Raw genomic sequence first — 19,311 nt, forward strand, 5'->3', positions numbered from 1 at the left:
GGAAAGATTTTACAAAATTTGTAAAGTCAAGAGGGCCCGACGTTTTAGTTGTCAACCCTACTGTTTGTCTTTTAGATGAGAGCAATACAATGATGAGTATTTTGGTGGGGCTATTGGCATGCATGAGCTGAAGAATATCTGGAGTAGTGGGAGAAGGATGGTAGAAGGGGAAGAGGGAAAAAGGAGAGGAGGATGTGATATGATCTACAAGAATCCAAATAAAATTCGTTCCAGAATTTTCCAGCATCGGCTACACAACAGGCAGAAGAGTTTTGTATGGTACGGAGATGAATATTAAAAGATAATTTTTAAGTTAATTATTCACCCATTTTAATATCATATATACAAATATATGCTAAAGCTAATCCTGACATATCCAGAATATGAGCCTTGTTGTCTTTATTTTGCACACCAAATCCAAACAAAGACATAAAAGAACCCCCCCAATCAATGAATCTTGGGCAGCTTATTATTATATCTCAGCAGTTGGGTAGACTAAGTTCTTGGCTTTTGTGGGTTTAACTGAAACTGATGTTTTCTTCTCCGGCTGGTTTGCCGATTTATATGATCTGCTCTGCTTCGCTCCCGGGATTTTGTTTGAATAGGTAGAATGCGGATGAACTCGGACCTCCCACGGGCGAGCGGCTATCCAGCGTTCCGTCCAGCTCCAACCCCAGTTTTCCTTGCCAAGAATGTAAGAAGCCTGGCCAAGATATTGGCTGGAGTTGGCCCTCCACTGCATGCGAATCACATTCATGCATAAATATTCATAAACCATTAACATTACAATTTACAACTGCAGTGTTTGGGTTTGGCAGACCTGGTGAGAGAAGGCATATGCCATGGCTCGCTCACGCTTGACTGCTGCTTCTTCTTTCTGTTGTATCCTCGAAATGATTTCCTCCATGGTTTCAGAGCCACCGCACCATTCCACCTGTTTAAGAGAATTAAAAGATTAAAAATTTGTGCAAACAAGAAGGCCCCCATCAGACAAGAGCAAGAAATGAGGTTAATCAATCAAATATTTAGGAACTTATCTAAATTTCAAATACCTCCAGCTCTTGGAGCTTGGCTTCCAATTTCAACTGATTTTCTAATTTCTTTTGCCTGATTCGGCCTTCCGTTACCATTCGGAGTCTGCGATCTCTGATTCGGTCCTGTATTCTACTCCATGAATGCATGTAGCTCAATGCAGTTGATGCTTGCTCTATGCCGGTGTGATCCTGAATCAAGCCGTGAAATTTCACTGTCCCCTTTAGATAGAGTAATGTTTTTCTTGCCTGCATATATAAGTAGCAAGAGATGCCATTATAATGATGATACAAATTCTCAATGAATGCTTTTGAATCAGCTCAAAACCACCAATGAAATCAATCACCTGATTTGGGCTGCAAACAGTAATTTGATAGAAAGTGAGGTATTAGAGACAGCAAGAAAATTTGAAACATGTTTGGTTAAAACCCAGTTAACGACTTGTTAGGACACACTTCTAACCATTGGATTTTACAACTTAATAATGATTGTCCAATTTAAATAATTTTGTAGAACAGTACCATTGTGGTACTCACAAACAGGTTCAAAATCTGAAGTTTATTTGTTCCTTAGAAAGTGCTTGACCAGAATTCTAATGAATTTTGACTAGTGCATGAAATTTAATTGTACATATTTTCAAATGGTATTACGTCCGGAATATGAACTTGAGAAACATTATGCTATATATACATATTCTACTTCCATTACTTCAACAAAACGTACAATATCAAATTCAATCAAGGTGCAGATCATATTTTTTTTTATTTTATTTTTTCCCCTATTCTTTTTGGTGATTTGACTAATGGCATCAGGAATTTCAAGTTTCATTTTTTAAGGGCATGAACCAATTAAGAAAGTGTATGGACACCCCAAAAAAAGTGAATAACTCTTTGTTAGGTTTTTAATGTCGGTAAATTTAGTGTCAAAATTTTTGGTTGTAAGTTTTTAGTTTAGGGTTAAGTTGGTGAAAATGTTTATCCAAGGCATGATGATGGACCCAAATTCAAGTGGGCTGAACCCAACCCAAATTAGAAGTCCTATATGGTGTGATTAGGTCAATGAAGGAAAGGAGCCGATCAGAGTTTCATTAATTGGAGTTAAAATCGGATTTGATTCAATTCCAAATTGAAAGTCATTTTGCACACTTCTCAGTATTGTGACCATAACGTTTTGCTCAAGTTTTGGATTGATGTGAAACTAATGGCATTAGAAACCTAATTCAAAATGCAACAAATCTCTTTGACATAAGATCTTTTAATTTGGACGTTTACTATGCAACAATCGCCCCGAAAATCTGGGTGAATCTTGCTGAAATCCTATTCTAACTAGAACTAGGTTTTCTTGAAGTCTATGAAGAGACTTATTAGGCATGATTTTTAAATGATTTTTAAGCCTAAAATTCTATGTGCTAAGAAAGAACTTTTGTTCTAAGAGATATCATGCTTTATCTCTCTTAGAATTCGTTATTTGTAAACCATACAAAGTATTCGTTAACCATTGAAGCCTATCGGAGTTCTGATGAAAGAAATTAAATAGAAGGATTAATTGCTCAGAAATTTTGATGGAGCTATTGTTATAGAGGTCAAGTGGGTCGCTTGTTTTATGCAAGAGAGTGTTAACTTCAAAAGTTTGTAAGTGTGAACTTCTTGTAATTCTTATTCATCTATACTGGATTGATTTATGAGCTAACTACCCCGGAATGGTTTTTCTCTTTGAGGTTTAAAGAGTTTTAACTTCGTCACCAAATTCTTTGTGTTGATTGTTTTATTGCTTTTTATTATAATTGGTGATTGTTTATGTAGTTGCTAAATTTTTAATTTCGCATTATATTGTCATACAATTATTCAACCCCCATTCTAGGTGTAGTTTGGAGTCTAGCTTGTATTTTCACTCTTGCATATTAGAGGGTGTATCCGATAGGGATAAGATTAGAGTGAGATAAGTTGAGTTGGAATCGAATGGAATCCCAACTCATTTGGATTAGAATATTAGGTTAGTTAAAATTCATATTAGGACTAATTAGGAGTTATTATCAATTTATGTTTCTTCCTATTGTATTCTATTTAAATATCATTTTGTTGTTAATAGAGACTTAGGAAGAAGGAAAAAAAAAATTGTGAATTGTGGTATCCTCCCGTTTTGAGTGGAGTCTTGTGTTCTCTCCTACCCGAAAGTACGTAGCTACGTGAATCCTATTCCTGTCACAACCCAGCCTCGAGTATCCATTAGTATCTTATATCTTAACTTTCTTTCGGTTATAACTCTTAATTTACCAAATACACCCAAAATCAAAATTTCTTTTGTTTTCCTTAATTGAAGTATACTCTTTAATTAGTTTCAATTCCCTGTATACAGTCACATCCAGATATGAAAAACTTACTAAACATATTCATACCCCTACTCATATATAGTTGAACACTCAAAGAAAGCAAATAAAGTTATATTAATAGCTTGATGTTCATGTTCATATACATACCATAAATGCCCGAAATGCAGTTTGAATCCGAGTTGCAGCTGCATCTTCAACTTGGACCTGAGGAACCTCAAGCTTTTTATTGGGATGACCATTGGAAGTACTACTTGACACTTCATGGGAATGCTCCTTCCACTTGGAGAGTACCTATATATATATTCAACAACCATGAGAGTAGTTTGAGGAAAAGTAGTAGTAGTTATCAAAACAAAAACATGTTGTAAAAAGCAACTGTGAAAACTCTTAATTAGTTCATCCGACTGCATGTTTACCTTTGCTTGTTTGGACCTGTCATCCTTCACTCTTTTTATGCCAATGATTGACCTAAACCAGAGTCCTGAACCCATTGATCAGAACGCAGAAGATTGGAGCAGAGTCCAATGACAGCGCGCAGACCTGCATGCACAAAAAGTTTCCTCAGCCATTGCAACACATATATAAGTCATGAGAAAGACTTGAACAACAAGCAAGAGAAAGAAGAAATAAAGATCCGTATCATCATCAACACAAGAACTCAAAATCTACAAGACATCATTGCTACTGTCCTAGACATTCTCTTTCTTTGTTGGTCTCTCCTAAATCAAAAAGGTAGCATCATCATGAAAGAGAGTTGAAGAACCAAAAAAATGCAGCATTCATGATCAATAACAAGAAAAGGGAAACTAACCAGAGAAGAGAGGCATGCAACACATGGGCTTGGGAGGTGTTCTGGGAAAATGCAGCCCAATCTTATAAGGAGAGAGAGAGAGAGAGAGAGAGAGAGAGAGAGAGTTGCATGGTTTCTTTGCACCTAGCTCTACAATGTGTCTCAACTCCCAACTGACAGCCCAACTAAACCGAAAGCTGGTGTTTGATCTTTGGAAGGTCAACAGTCAACACCACCATCACAGTAATTAGGAAATTATTGTACCGTTTGAAATACGTCAAGTCGGTCCTATAGAGAGGATATAATACTACGGCTAGTAAGTTACAATCAATTGAAATGGTTAATCCGACGGTTGATGCTGTAGATAAAGAGAAAAAAAAATCTTAAAAGTAATTAAATCATGGTCCCGGCGGGGCTCGAACCCGCGACCTTCGGCTCATAAGACCAACGCTCTAACCAACTGAGCTACGGGACCGTTTTTGACACTCTGTCTTACATTTAAAGTTAAATCATGTTTATTACATCTTTCCAGATCTGACCATATTGGCAATAAAATCAATCTACCAATAAGGATGGACTGATGGAAGGATACTACGGAGTTTGTCAGATCGCTGCTGCTCTGCCTCCGGTCTCTACTTTTTTTTTTTTTTTTTTTTTAACATATCCGCACAAGAAAGAGATGGAAGATTTGAACTAGTGATCTCCGCTCCATAAAGCGTGATTCCTAGTCAATTAAGCTACCCCTTAAAGACTCCAGCCTCCTTTTCGTGCGTTTTCAATATGGGACTAGGAACAAATTTCGATACAAACATGAACATGATAAGGGTAGGGCGAAATCAATTTTTTTTTTTTTTTTTATATATATTGTCCTTTTATATGTGCGCGAGCACACGTAATTCTGTAAAATAAAATAAGACAAATTTTAAACTTAACATCAAACTAAGTTATAAGTCATAAGTATATACAAAACATGTTTATAAAATCATCTTTATAAAAAACTTTTTTTTTTAAAACAAAATAAATTAGTTTTCTAAAGACGTGTACAAAAAACTAAAAATAACATGACATCTCTTTCAAATTATACTCGACGACGGTCTTTCATGCAATAAAATTCATTCATTATAATCTCTATAGTGAAAATTTTAGCAACTTTTTTTTTTTTTTTAATATAAACTACTGAATGATTTGCTAGCTAGAAACTCATTGCACGTCCTTAAAAAGAAAAAATTAACATAATATATAGCATAGTAAAATGATAAACCATCATGACGGTGACAAAGTCATCATTGATGGTTGGGAAAAATATTAGAAAATAAGATTTTTATTAAGATTTTAAAACTTTTTGGGGTTCTTAAGGAAGGTCTGCCCAATTGATATTTTACCATTGTTTTTTATTTTATACACCTTATTGCTTATTTAATTGTGGACTGAGTTGGCAAATTATGTAAACTCTAATGGAGATATTTGATTTTCATGACAATTTATATTTCAAAATGAATTACCAAATGTTACTTTCGGTCGTCATGTCGATCGCCTAAAAAATCTATTGGGCCACTGACAAATGTATTGGGTGGTCCATGGCACATCAGAATAGTCGATTCAGCGGCAACATATTGGGTCGTGCTTAAGGTTGTTAAGGTTTCACAAATACGAGGAAAGAAAGTGAAAGTGCTTTCGGCGGTCTATATAGGTTAAGAGTATAAATGCTGATGCAGATGCGGTTATTAATAATATCCGTATTTGTATAATGTGTTTATTACTTTTAGGTATTCGCATTCGCAACATGCGATTACTGTCAACATCCGCATACGTAGTTATTGCAATTATTATCCGCTATCTGCATATGAGATAATAAGCATTTTAGATTACTATCTAAATTTGTATGCAAGATTAAATAATGAGATTATTACTATATACAAGCTTAAATAAATTAAAATTCACTAGTTACACAATTCACGATTATCAGCCACAGAAGGTCATTGTCTTATAGAGTAATCGAGATTTGGATTGCCCAAAAAAAAGTAAAAAAGTAACTGTAGTGAGGTAATGCTTTGATATGATAGTGAAAAAAACCTAACATAACCTAAAGGTCCTAAACTTATCAAATTCAAAACAATGTCGTTTTAGTGAATTTATATTATATATATAAAGGGAATACGGATGCGGTTATTAACCGCTATCCGGATCTACATATGCAATTAGCAGATAACGGATAGTTGTTAGGTGCGGAAGGTTATTATCTGCCCACATTTTAAGTGTAAACTGTAGTAGAACCGACCCATCTAACTAAAGTATAGTACTATGGTAAAACCGACCCATCTGGATTGTTTCTAAATATGGGATTTTTTTGCGTGTTCTGATACATGGAATGCAATTTGGGAGAATTGAAGCATGATTGAGTGGATTGGTTTTCTCCTATGTGGTATCCTGTATATGTTCCTAAACATGCGTTTATAGCTTGGCTTTCTATGAAGAATGCTCTTACTACTGGGAACAAGCTGCTGCATTGGGGTTTCACAGGGGGGTGTGAAGTGTGCGTTTTGTAGAAGTGTGATTGAAGACAGAGAGAAGAGCACCTGTTTTTCGAGTGTTGAGTTAGTAAGAGAATTTGGACTTCGTTAATGCAGAAATGTGGTGATTTGAATCCTCCTATTAGATGGGAAGATGTTATTATCTCTGCAGGGTTGGACCATTGGAAGAAGAAAAATTTACAAGTTAATATTTGTAAACTTGGTTTTGGGTCTACAATTTACAACTTGTGGAGAAACATGAGCGAAATCAGACATGTTGGTCATCCTCATACAAAAAAGCAAATTTTGCAGCAAATCCATTGAGATGTTAGAGCTAAGATTTGGGCAAAAGGCTGTTTAGGTATATACTCATGCTAGGAATGCTTAGTTTTGTTGCTTTTGGGGCATTGATTAAGATGTTTTTGTTTAACTTAATGACGTGACACTATAAATTTTTGGCACGGAGATTAAGAAAATTGGTCGCCAATTAAGGCGGTTTGATAAGGCGCGTCAGGAATGGCATAGCCCAGAGGCACAAGAAAGGCCATAGATCTCAAAAGGTCCAATAACCCAAATTGTAACCTAGCAAAGAAACAATTGCAGCAGCATACCTAAAGGGGGACCGCTACAGCAAAGAAACCACCGATGAAGGTCAAATCAGAGCCAACATAGAGAAACAAAAAGAAATTAATACAAAAATTTAAGAACAACAATACTAGTATACTACAACAAAAAAACTCAGAAAAAACAGAAGCAGCAAAGCAAGGCCAACACCGAGGCCGCTGTCTTTGATCCTACTTGCTGGCGCAAGGAAAACATGCTCCGGCGCGTGGGGGTTTCGCTCCGACACTAAAAGGCTGGGAGAGGGCCACCGGCCATAGGACCCATAGCAGTGGCAAAAGATAACAAAGAAAGCAATATGTGGCAACACACACAACATAGGACTGTGCATGCATCGGCACATGTGAGCCGGAAGGAGACGAAGCTAGTGGCGGATGGAAGCGGTGAGGCTGAATAGCAAGGTGTAATGTCTTTTGCTGTGCCTAAAGTTTGATTGTAATGTCTTTGTTTGACTATCATAATATATATATCATTTTATAATAAGAAAAACTTCGTGTGGATTTTTCTGACACTTCAATAAGTCATATTAAAGAAAAAAGACAACTAGAAAAGGGTCATGTTCAGTGAGATCGGATGGCCGCGTTAGCCATGAAAAACTGCTTTTTCTTATATTTTTCTAATTTTTTCTTTTCGTTAATTTGTGAGTCCATGTAAATAATGTCTTGTATATTTCTAATAGTACTTCAAAATAACGTATGCCCCAGCTGGGTTTAGTGTTATTGGTTTTTGTAGTTGTCCTAAATTACAAATCATTATTTGTGGTATAAAAAATAATTGTAAGACTCTTGTGGTAGGCAAAAATTACAAATTACTCCATGAGGTTGTTTTCCGTCCACAAACTTAACAGAAACCGTTAGGTTGTCACGTTAGTCCAATAAAAACGTGACACGTGTCACTTTTAATAAAAAAAATTATTAATATATTAAAAATTAAAAACTTCAAATTTTATTTTAGTTTTTTTTTTTTAGAAAAAAAAAATGAAAAAAAGGGTTTGAGAGGTAATTGCCAGGAGGAGAGTGGCCAGGGAGCCCACCCCAGAAGTGGTCGACGCCACCTTTGGGGTGGCACGCCACCTCCCCCATGGGCCGAAAGTGGCCGCATGCCACCCTAGCCCCATCTGACGTGGCTTGCGAGCCACCCTAGAGCAGGGGGTTGGTTGGGAGCCATTCCGAAGGTGGCGCTGACAACCTCTGGGGGTGGCTCACAAGCCACCTCCCTTCCACTAGCAGCCACTCCCTAACCCCCCTTTTTCTTTTCTTTTTAAAAAACTGAAGTTTTTAATTTGTAGGTTTTTAATTTTTAATATATTAATATATATTTTTATTAAGAGTAACACATCTCGCGTTTTTATTGGATTGGCGTGCCAACCTAACGGTTTCTGTTAAGTTAGTGAACGGAAAACTACTTCAGAGAGTAATTTGTAATTTTTGTCTACCACATGGACCTTACAATTATTTTTTATACCATAATGAGTGATTTGTAATTTAAACCAACACAAAGACCAATAGTACAATTTTCTCTATTTTTTATCTGAGCCATTCATTTTAAATGAAAAACTCAAATTGTGACAACAAATTAAAATGGGAGTAGTTTAGGTGACTATTGGGGTGGTTCAACCACCCTCAATTGGCTGCTAGTGGTGGCCGAACCACCCCTTAAAATTACTAGTAACCATGAAAGTTAATCAACTCCAGTCTCCAGGTTGTTCAACCACTTCAAATTGACCATTAAAGATGACTGAACCACTCCACTAATTAAAAGAGATTATTCAACCACCTCCAAACGAGTTATTCTTAGAGGCTATTTTGGAAGGGTTCCATGAATTTGTAAGTAACTTCAATTATTGACTTAACGGAATGCTAGAGTTTTTTTTTTTTTTTCGCTTTTCTAATAAAATAATTGTTGATTATTGTGACCATTAGTCGAAGAAATTAGATTTATATTTCTCGTATGACATATATATTTGTATGTATGTATGTATGTATGGATATTGTATAATCATGTGATGGTGCAACGTACTACGCCCAGTTTTGAACATTTGGAAGATATATCATATGCCAAGCAATATGATATATGTTCGATCGTGTTCTTTATGTTCAGGGTTTAGTCTTTTTTTTTTTTTTTTGATTTTTTTTTTTTTTTTTTTATGAGAGGCTCTTGGTTTTTATTTTTGTTGGTACCTCTATTTTTTGGAGTTTTAAATTTAGACTCTAGCAGTGTTTCTACTACTTCAGCCACCTTCGAATGGTTGTCGTTGTTCTCAATTAAGTGAAGGTACAAGTGGGCTTGCCTTAATTTGTGTCCCTTTAGCTTTCGAAATCGCCTTGTGCAACCCATTGAGAGGACCGGGTCATTTGTCTGATCAATTTCTTACCCTTTGTAATTATTTTAGCACTATTTTAGTTTAGTTTGGGTCTAATGTCGTTGGAGAGTCCACCCATGTTTTCATTTATAGGATCATTTACTTCTTATTCTTTTTGAATCAGAGATATGAAACGTTTACGACCTTTGTACAACTCCTAACCAACTCCAACATGTTTTTTTTTTTTTTTTGTTAAATCAACCATTGGATATATAGGATCCACATGTAGAAAAATAGATCGAATAGTTAGTCCGAAAAAATGTTGGACGAGAATTGTATAAATTAAGGTTGTAAACTTATCATATCTCTTCAAGTAATATAGTGAGGAGCTATTTTATTGTGAGAAATGATTTTTACATATCTTATACATCTTCCATCCATCTTTTTCTTAAAAAAAAAAAAAAATCAATCATTAAATCTGTAAAACCCACATGTAAGTCCTACAGATTAAATAATTAATTTAAAAAAAGAATGTACGTAAGATGTATGTGTATCATGTCTCTTTTATGGTCAAAACCTTATTTTATTTCGTCTATATAATATATATATATAATATCACATGGTAAATATATTATCACCCCATATCCACGGTTAGATAAAATAAAAATCTTGACCGCGAAGAAAAAGCAATAGTGAAAATCTTGGTCCCAATGTTTAACCAATCATGTTTTCAAAAAAAACAAATAAGCTATATATCGAAGAAAAAGCAATAGGGGAAACAGGATAAAAGAGAATCTTGTTGAATAGCTGCCGTCGACTGAAGAGGTGGGGTTTTATATATTTTGTGTATCTAAGAAAATCTTGTCACCTTACATGACAAAAGAGGTGGGTCATGGTGGCTCCACTGTCCTCCTCAAGGATAGTGGTGGCCTTGTTTCTTGAAGAACAAAACTTTTGTTTCATCCTCTTTCGGTCTTTCCCCCTTCTCTTTCTTGAATAATAATGATAATAATAATAAACTTTTGTTTCCTCAGCAAGTTGGAGCTAGATTGTTTGTTGTGGCTAAGGTGGGTCCAATAAGAAAAGGTAGAGATAGCTTTGCTCCTTGGCATGCATGCTATCAAAGATATGACGAGGTTCCAAGCATCTTCACCCCTCAATTTGTTTTCAACATTTCTTATGCCTACATTTCTTAATAATTGGATCTCAATTTTCCACTCTTGCTAGCATTATTATGATAAGGGAAGAAAAAAAAAATATATGTAAAATCAGTCCTTGGGATTTACTTGATTTACAATTAATTTTATGTGGTATTAAAATCAATTCCGAGGTCCCTGAAGTATGTTAGCAAACCAATTTATTCCCTACAGTTAAATTCTGTCCACTGACATAACAGATTCCGTTAGTGTGGCACTGACTTAAATATGACACATGTCACCCTGACAAAATCTGTTAAGTCAGTGGACGAAATTTTACTGTATTGAGTAAATTATTTTTTTAGCATACATCAGGAATCGACCACCGAATTCATTTTGATATCATATAAAACTAATCGTAAATCAGATAAACTACGAGAATTGATTTTACTTTTTTTTTTTTTTTTTTTTTGTCCTTATGACAAAGGTGCGGCTATCGTCAATAACCGATTAGTGTATGAAAGGATTGATAAGGAAAAGTTTGATGTATTTAAATCTTCAAACTAGTATGTTAGATTAATATTAATTGAAATAATTAATATTTTTTTATTTTTTATTAGCTTAAACTTTTAAAATAACTAATAATTTAATATAGTATCAGAGTAAATGTCATGAGTTCAACCCTGTTTTCATAATTCACCTTAAATTTTAATCAAATATTAAACGTATTAAACCTCAATTTATTAAATGTGGAAGTTTAGACCCACGTACAAGAGGAATGTGTTATAATATTATTAATAAAATTATTAAAATTCACAATTTTATATTAACTTAAGCTTTTTAAATAAGTAAGAGCCTCCTCTCTTATCTTTTATTCTTCCTACGTCCAACGTCTTACAAACCAAACATGCAAGTAAACCTAAAATCAACCATTAATTCGATTGGTTTGATCATAAATACATATTTATTGCATTTAAACAAAATGATTTTTTTTTTTTGATTTTATGTTTTATATAATCTAAATCTTAATTCAAAGAATTGAAAGTTGAGCAATCTAAATCAATTCATACAATTTTTTTCAATGCCTCAACGATGATTATAGTTCAATTTAATAATCAAGTCGAGCACATGTCGAATTTAGTCGAGCCAATCCTGAGTAAGCTCGCAAGTAGAACGAACCAATCTTGAGCAGGTAGTGCTTGTTCGAGCTTGGCTCGTTGAATTTTTTCCCAAGCTCGAGCTCGAGTTCGAGTTTGACACAAGCCTAATCTTTGTGTTTGAACTCGGCTCACGAAGATGAGAATCCAATCCAAGCTCACAACCCATTGCCACCTAAAATCAGAGTGGATCACCAATTGTTGATGGTCATTCAAAACTAACAACTCTGAGGTCCATATAAGTTTATAATTTTAAAACATGCGATTTAAAAATGTGATTTATAAAAATACAGTTAAAGATTTGGTAAAATTGCAATTTGACATTTAAAATAATAGTTTAGTTTTTTTTTTTTAAAAAAAAAAGAATAAAAAAAAGGAGAGGTCCACATTTTCATAATATAATTTTTAAAAATTCACTCTTAAATGATAAATTTCTTTTTGTTATTTGGTTTAAGATCGCACTTTTAGTCGACGAAATTTCAAATGCTATTTTTTGTGATCCAAGTTTAATTTTTAAAAATTAAACTGTAATTTTATCAAATATTTAACGCTGCTTTTAAAAAAAAGGATTTCAAATCACAGTTTTTGCAATTTAAGCCCAAGCGTATCATAATTTGGGACTTTGATTAAAATCAAATCGCACTTTTGATACGTGAGATCGAACTTTTACATCATTATCGTCCAGAATTTTCTTTTTTACTTTTTTCTTTTTTTCTTTTTTTTTTTTTAAAAAAAGGTTTTCCATGCATGTGTTTGCTGGAAACTTGTGGGCCACACAGTTGGGTCCTACTACTGCAAAGCCGAATGGATATTTAACCTCAAATGAAACAAGCAGCTAAAGCTCATGCAGTTGCTTAATTAATTACTCTTTGTAGAACTCAAAACATAATTTACACAGAGAGAGAGAGAGAGAGAGAGAGAGAGAGAGTAATGTGGATATATTGGCCTTAAATCTTATAATAAGACGGGAGAGAGATCAGTGTGTGTGTGTGTGTGAGAGAGAGAGAGAGAGAGAGAGAGTTCATGAGAGTCGGACTAGGAAGGAAACGAGGAGTGGACCGAGGATTTGGGCGAGAAATGAGACAGAAAAAAATTGTTCCTAGTACTTCAAGATTTTCAGGGTTTGAATTTTGAATAAATATAGGTTTTCTATTTTTTTTTGGTTTTCGTTCATATTTGTATCTGATCTGTGTCTCAGACAGACAACTGGGTTTGAGAAAAATCAGAAACCTCTCAGATTCTCTCTATACATTCTTTGCTCTCTCTCTCTCTCTCTCCCTCTTCAATCTTTGCTGAAAACTTGGCTAGGCTTTTGGGTTTGTTCCTCAAATTTCCATAACCTGCGACATTTTAGGTAACTTTTTCCAGCTTCGATTCTTCAAATTCCTCTAGATTTTGATTTCAAAGTAATGGGTTAATCTCAAAAGTCAACTGGTTCGCTCTCTCTTTCTCTCTGAATCTTTGTATTTGCTTCAAATTCTTTGAAAAGTTGTTGGAAGAAAACAAAAGAAATGGCACAAGACCAAAAGTAGAAGTATTAGCATTACGGGGGAATGAAAAACAAAAGCTTGAGGAGTCTTTCTCTGTATCTTTGCATCTGCGTTTGTTTTATACTTTCTGGAAATCAGTAAATGGAAAAGAAGAAGAATGGATCAAGACGACCAAACCCAAAAGTGTAGCAGCAGCAGCGGCGGCGGTGGTGGTGGCAGCGGTAGATCTTCCAAAAAGCCAAAGCAAAAGAAAGCCCCACAGAGAGGACTTGGCGTGGCGCAGCTTGAAAAGATCAGACTAGAAGAACAGCAAAAGAAAGATTCAGCTGTGATTTTGTCACCGCCACCACCTTCAGTATCACCAACCAAATCTCCCTTTGTATCTTTGCCGATTCCCAATTATCACCACTCTAATCCATCTCCATCCTCTAATATTGCACTGTTTCCTTCTCCATCCCCGGCCGATTCTTCGTCGCCAAACTTGATGATCCGGCCACCTCAACCGGTCCAACAAAACATCCTCGTAAGGAATTCAGCCACCGGTCCATTGACAACTGGGTTCGATGCCGGATGGTCGGGGATTTCGGTTCCTGGGGTGGATCCAGGATTGGCTTTTCGGTCGAATTTGAATCTGCCTTATGAATCCGACAACCCTATTTGGCCTCCCACTGGCTTGATGATGCCAAGAACACAACAATATCTGCAACCTTCTCATTCAATGGTAACACATCCGCCCCATGTCTATGCATCTATTATTATTATTATTTATATTTTTTCCAAAAAAAACAAGTATCGAGGGTTCGCCGGACTAGATCATGCGATACCGTGCAAAGCGCTCCATCCACCCAATTATAATAAAGCTCAGGTTTTCACCCGTAGACGTGGCTCCAATAAAATGTTTGCATTAAGGGTTCATCGGGCAAGTGACTTAACAATCAAGCCAACTGGTCGAAATTTATGCTATATATATATGTATATATATATAGTCTTGGGGAAAGAAAATATGATCAGTTTTTCCACCATTTTTTTCGAAACTCCTTCTAATTTTGGAGTTGAAGAGGGCTTTAATTGGTGCGTGGAAATTGCAGGTGAATGTCTCATCAGGGACTTCATCATCATCCGTACTAAATTTTCGGATGGAGCCCCCTTCAAACCAAAGCTCTTATAGCAACTTCGCCCCTGTTTGGCCTGAGGAAGAGAAGGTATGTAAATTCAAAACCTGCATATTGTGATTACTTTAAATTCTTTCGACTATTATATGTCTAAAAAGTGGATTTACTTCTTGTTGTTTAAATGTAGTGTAGATGGTTGGCATGAAGAGGTCATATCCCTTCTCTCTAGAGAACCCACCAAGCCCCTCTTTCAACTTCAATTTACCTGACATTGTTGCTCCTATCAGATCAGATGAATCAGCTTCATGTGGAAATGAAGCCACCTTTAATTTCGATGGCAGCAATACCATTTTCAGGTTAACTTAACGTTTAATCTATTGCCCCTTACGTATAATGTTGTTTGTTGTCTGTTCTAATAGTGTATTGTATTAAAGTATTGATTAAATAATTAAATTTAATCTTTCTTATAAGCTTAAGATTTAACATATTCTTGAACCATATTCAGAGAGGGGCCTTCATGCTCAACTTCCAACTGCAAGCTGAATTCAAACAAAAGCATCAGAGAAAATGAGGTTGTCCATGGAGATTTTCTCAAACTAGCTCCTCCTACGACCACTTTAAAGTTGAAGCACCATTCAGCCTGTCTTGACTCTCATAACCACAAATTTCCTGATTTTGATTCACTACCTTATCAAGTGAGATTAACAACAACGAAAAAAACCCATGTCCCATGTCCCATTTCACCAAATTCATGTTTCATTTGATTTTGAATCATCCTTAATTGCTGGTTTTATTAACTTGTTAAAGGAAAGTGCGGAAGGCCGGCCAATTATCCGGCCGGGACAAAGTCAGTTCAATGGACATCGACCCTTTTATAGCTTCTTGCCACCAGCACCGGCGCAAATAGGCCAAGCAACACCCACCATCAACAATTGTAATGGTGAAGAAGGCGAAAGCATTGATCTCAATTTGAAGTTATAAATGCCTTGGCCTTTTTGTCTCTGCTCAACGATTTTGTTATCCGAATTGCTAGCGAGAGAATCTCAATTTGCTAGCAATCTGAGCAAAGAAATTGCTGAAAATCCGAACCCGTCGCTACCCATGTCTTGAAATGTTTTGTTTGGCAGGGTGGTTGCTGCTGTGTATCATTTTGGTTCTTCTTTTGAACATTTTACAATAGGGTACATGTATAAATGTATCTAGATTTGCATATGCAAGCTTGAGTACAAAGGAACCCCAAATCTTGGGCCATGTGAGGGTAAGATAGAGAGATGTAGATTTGTTTTATTTTGATGAAGTCATGGGTTTTGTGGTTTTGTGTTTCTTGTTGCTTGATTGGTGCATGGAGGGTGAGTAGATTGGTAACAAACTCGTGCATTGAGGGTTGTGGGATTTGATTGTGCTTTTGTCTTCTCCTTCTTTTGGTGGGCTCCTCATGGCTTACCTTCATTATAGTTGCCGATGAGTCACGACAGAAAAGGGCCCACGTAAATGAAGTTATTGGACTTTTTTATTTTCCTTTTTCTTCCTTTAAAATACTAGTGTTAATTGATTGAGAAATATCCTAATTCTTCGATTCTTATTCAATATCTATCCAATTTTAATATATTTTTAAAAAATTAATAATTGAATATGTAGGATTCACATATAGAAAAATAGATCTAAAGGTTAGTTTTTTTTTTTTTGGTGGGGTATAATTTATTTTCAACCTTTGTATATTAAAAAATAAAAAGACCTTAGAATTTTTTTAACATATTTGGAAAGCTTAAATAATGGGACGATCTGAGTGTTTTTTTTTTTTTTTTCCCTACTACGTTGGGTATTTTATGTCAGATTATTCTTTAAAAATGCATTTATTTCGTTGACTCCAAAAAAAATTATATATTCCTTGAAAATATTTTTTAAGAAAATGATTAATTCTTCATTATTTGCTTTATCCTTTTTAATCACTACGAAAACTTTTTTAGATGTTTGGTTGATACTAAAAATATTTAGTAATTATCATTGGAAACTATTGAAAAATGACTGAAACTGCCAAAAGTCGAACCACTAAGAGAATTACAAAGATTTATTTTTTTGTTAAAATTTTCTAGTTTGAGAGTGAGATTTATGTGTACTAGGATTTCAAGTTTTAGATAATTTTCTTTCTACTATTTGTACTTCATCTTTTGGTAGTGGATTTTTCTGACCATCTTCACCAATGAATGTAGACTTAATTGTTAAGCCAAACCACCTAAATCTTGATGTCTTGGCATGTGTGATTGGTTTATTTTATTCTATTTTTTTTCTGCTTTTTTGCGATTCTAAAATTATTTTGTCACAACAAATTGGTATCAGAGCTTGGGTCTTTTTTGGCGTGATAAATACGGCAAAATTTGAAGTAGAAAATTTTGAGCATAATAGTTTAAGCTATTGGCGTATCAAAATGCAAGCTTTGTTGCGACAACAAGGCTTGTTGAAGATTTTGGATGGCAATGCAAAAGAAAAAAAAATTGTGGAACTTAATCCTACAATGAAATTTTGTCGTCTTTCTTTGATGGAGTTTTGAAAGAAGCCGGTGAAGAAACTGTTGTTGGTCATTGGACAAAGCTATAGAGTTTGTACATGAAGAAGTCTCTCTCTAACCGTTTGTATTTGAAGCAATAGCTCTATGAGTAATGTTATACATCACCTCCCCCCAATCCCCCAATCATGGAGACCACACCACATAGAATTGGGGGGGGATCAGAGGGGGATGAAAGGTGATGTATAGAATTACTCTCATTCTATATACCCTCGAGATGAAGGAAAGTACGCCTCTTTGTGATCATCTTGATGACTTTAATACAATTATTTCGGGTTAAAAAATAATGCTATCAAAGTTGATGATGAGGATCAAAATTATATAGGTCAATCCTAACCTGACCCATTTAATTAAACGGTCAAACTCATCAACCTTAACCCTCTAATTTTGTATTAGGTTCGTGTCAAATTCGCACTCCGTGTAAAAAAATTGCCTGAAATTATGTCTTGTGTCGGGTTCATGTGTTGTCGAAACATAAATATAAGACTATATAGGTCAATCTTAACCCAACCCATTTAATTAAACAGGTCAGCCTCTTCAACCCTAATCATTTAATTTTGTGTTGGATTCGTGTCGAGTTTGTGGGTCGTGTCAAAAATTGGCAACCCTACTACAGACGCTGGTAATGGCAGTGTATTAGTCTAAATGTCATTGGGTATGTTGATTCAGATTATGCTAGTAATTTAGATAAGAGGAGATCCATGACAAGTTGTGTTTTTACTCTCTCGAGGTGTGCTATTAATTGAAAGTCAACATTAGAGTAAACAGTTGTTTTGTCAACCACAAAGGTATAGTATATGGCAACGGTAAAGGAAGTGAAAAAGTAATTTGATTGAGAGGTTTGTTCAGTAACTTGAGGTTAAATACCAATTGTTACATGCCTACATAACAAGGGATGTAAAATTATCAAGAGAATAGGTTTTTGATAGGGTAATTTGAAGAATCCTAGGCCTCCTTACATTAAAGTAGTTTAAGGAACCCTAATGTAAAATCCTAACCTAGGCCCTGTTTAATAAACCCCTCCCCTCTCCCCTCCCCCTTAAGTCCATGTTCCCCATAATACGGTCCTCCTGCGGTTTCAACATCCCAAAAGGCAAGTTTTGAATCTTGCTAAAAACAATACCCATTTTACCCCCTACATACCAAAACAACAGAAAACTTTACTATTGCTCGCCTATCAGCTGCAGCTGCCATCACCCCCGCATACTCTCCCCTGTACCGAGAAAACCGCTTCCCTTCCATAAGCAAAACTCATAAAGCTCCCATAACCTACCCGATTTTGCTTTATACACGGCTTCCGCTTCACTGGAACTCACAAATTTTGGTGAAATTTCAGAAAACCACCTCTGCATCAAGCTCTTCATCCTTTGAGAAAACCCAAAAACCAAGTTTTGAATCTTACTAAAAACAATACCCATTTTACCCATGAATTCCTTTCCCGCCTATTGCCCTTTCCATCTCTCACATCACTTCATGCAGGTGTGAATTTCTACCTTTACCCGAGACGTGATTCTCCACGCTTGCAATTCTCATTTCCATGCACAGTTGACAGACCCGAATGCCCCTGAAACTTCTGCAGCTGATAGTGTTCCGGACTGAGCGAATCCTTCCTCCGTCAAATCTCTCACACCCCTGTTAAGGTCTACCTGCTGCAGCATGCCTAGTATCCTTCAACCACCCAACGGCAAGAAGATCATTTACGCCTCAACCACTCTTAGATTCTCGGCCAGAGACCGTACGATTCGCTCCAGACGGATTTCACATCGCCCGTCCTTTGAATCTGCTCCCCCGAGACTCCGTGCGAATCAACCCTATTGTTTGGATTTTCGCAATCCTTCTTTATTTGCCTATAAACCGATCGAAGTTCTTCCACAATGCAACAACATCCGGTGTCGGTGCATATTGGGTCGATCGGACTTTGGTCTGCACGAGAAGCTAGGTGGTTTGCCTCCGGCGGTGCATGGCCGGCCCGACGGTCGTCGACTTCTATGGCCACGGGTCCAACTACCAGATCACGTTCCAAGGTGTGCAGCTAATTTATTCTTTTCTCCTCTTCTCTTTCTGTGCTACTTGTTTTTCTGTTAGACGTTTTGCTGGTTTGTAGCAGTTTCTATGATTTTGGATGAGTTCCATTTTTCTCCTTTTGGTTTGGTTATCAAGCTTGACTTCATAAAATAAAATAAAATAAAAACTATCGAACAGTGGTTGGTCCATATAAATTGCTTGACTCTGTAAATGTAGAACACGAAAATAATGCTACAAGCTAAGA

General features: G+C 35.8%; 2 protein-coding genes and 1 non-coding gene across 4 annotated transcripts; 1 reads left to right on the forward strand and 2 right to left on the reverse strand.

Moving 5' to 3' along the window:
* Nucleotides 1-373: 373 nt before the first annotated feature.
* On the reverse strand, nt 374-4,239 carry LOC133875741 (protein IQ-DOMAIN 10). The gene is made up of 6 exons (XM_062313961.1): nt 4,173-4,239; nt 3,778-3,901; nt 3,509-3,652; nt 1,053-1,280; nt 821-934; nt 374-736 (listed from the first exon to the last, which is right to left on the reverse strand). The coding sequence occupies exons 2-6, from the start codon at nt 3,850-3,852 to the stop codon at nt 473-475; spliced, it is 825 nt and encodes a 274-aa protein (XP_062169945.1). The 5' UTR covers nt 3,853-3,901; nt 4,173-4,239; the 3' UTR covers nt 374-472.
* Nucleotides 4,240-4,552: 313 nt separating this feature from the next.
* On the reverse strand, nt 4,553-4,626 carry TRNAI-UAU (transfer RNA isoleucine (anticodon UAU)). Its single transcript has one exon. It is a non-coding gene; the product is annotated as a tRNA-Ile (tRNA).
* Nucleotides 4,627-12,747: 8,121 nt separating this feature from the next.
* LOC133876444 (protein SPEAR2) lies at nt 12,748-15,795 on the forward strand. 2 transcript variants are annotated; one of them, XM_062314724.1, is made up of 5 exons: nt 12,748-14,088; nt 14,456-14,569; nt 14,672-14,835; nt 14,985-15,174; nt 15,287-15,795. In XM_062314724.1, the coding sequence occupies exons 1-5, from the start codon at nt 13,525-13,527 to the stop codon at nt 15,458-15,460; spliced, it is 1,206 nt and encodes a 401-aa protein (XP_062170708.1). In that variant the 5' UTR covers nt 12,748-13,524; the 3' UTR covers nt 15,461-15,795. The 2 variants fall into 2 exon arrangements, with proteins under 2 accessions (XP_062170708.1, XP_062170709.1); XM_062314725.1 differs by lacking the exon at nt 14,985-15,174.
* The last annotated feature ends 3,516 nt before the right edge of the window (nt 15,796-19,311 follow it).

This window comes from Alnus glutinosa, chromosome 8 (assembly GCF_958979055.1).
Source record: "Alnus glutinosa chromosome 8, dhAlnGlut1.1, whole genome shotgun sequence".
Classification (NCBI taxonomy): domain Eukaryota; kingdom Viridiplantae; phylum Streptophyta; class Magnoliopsida; order Fagales; family Betulaceae; genus Alnus; species Alnus glutinosa.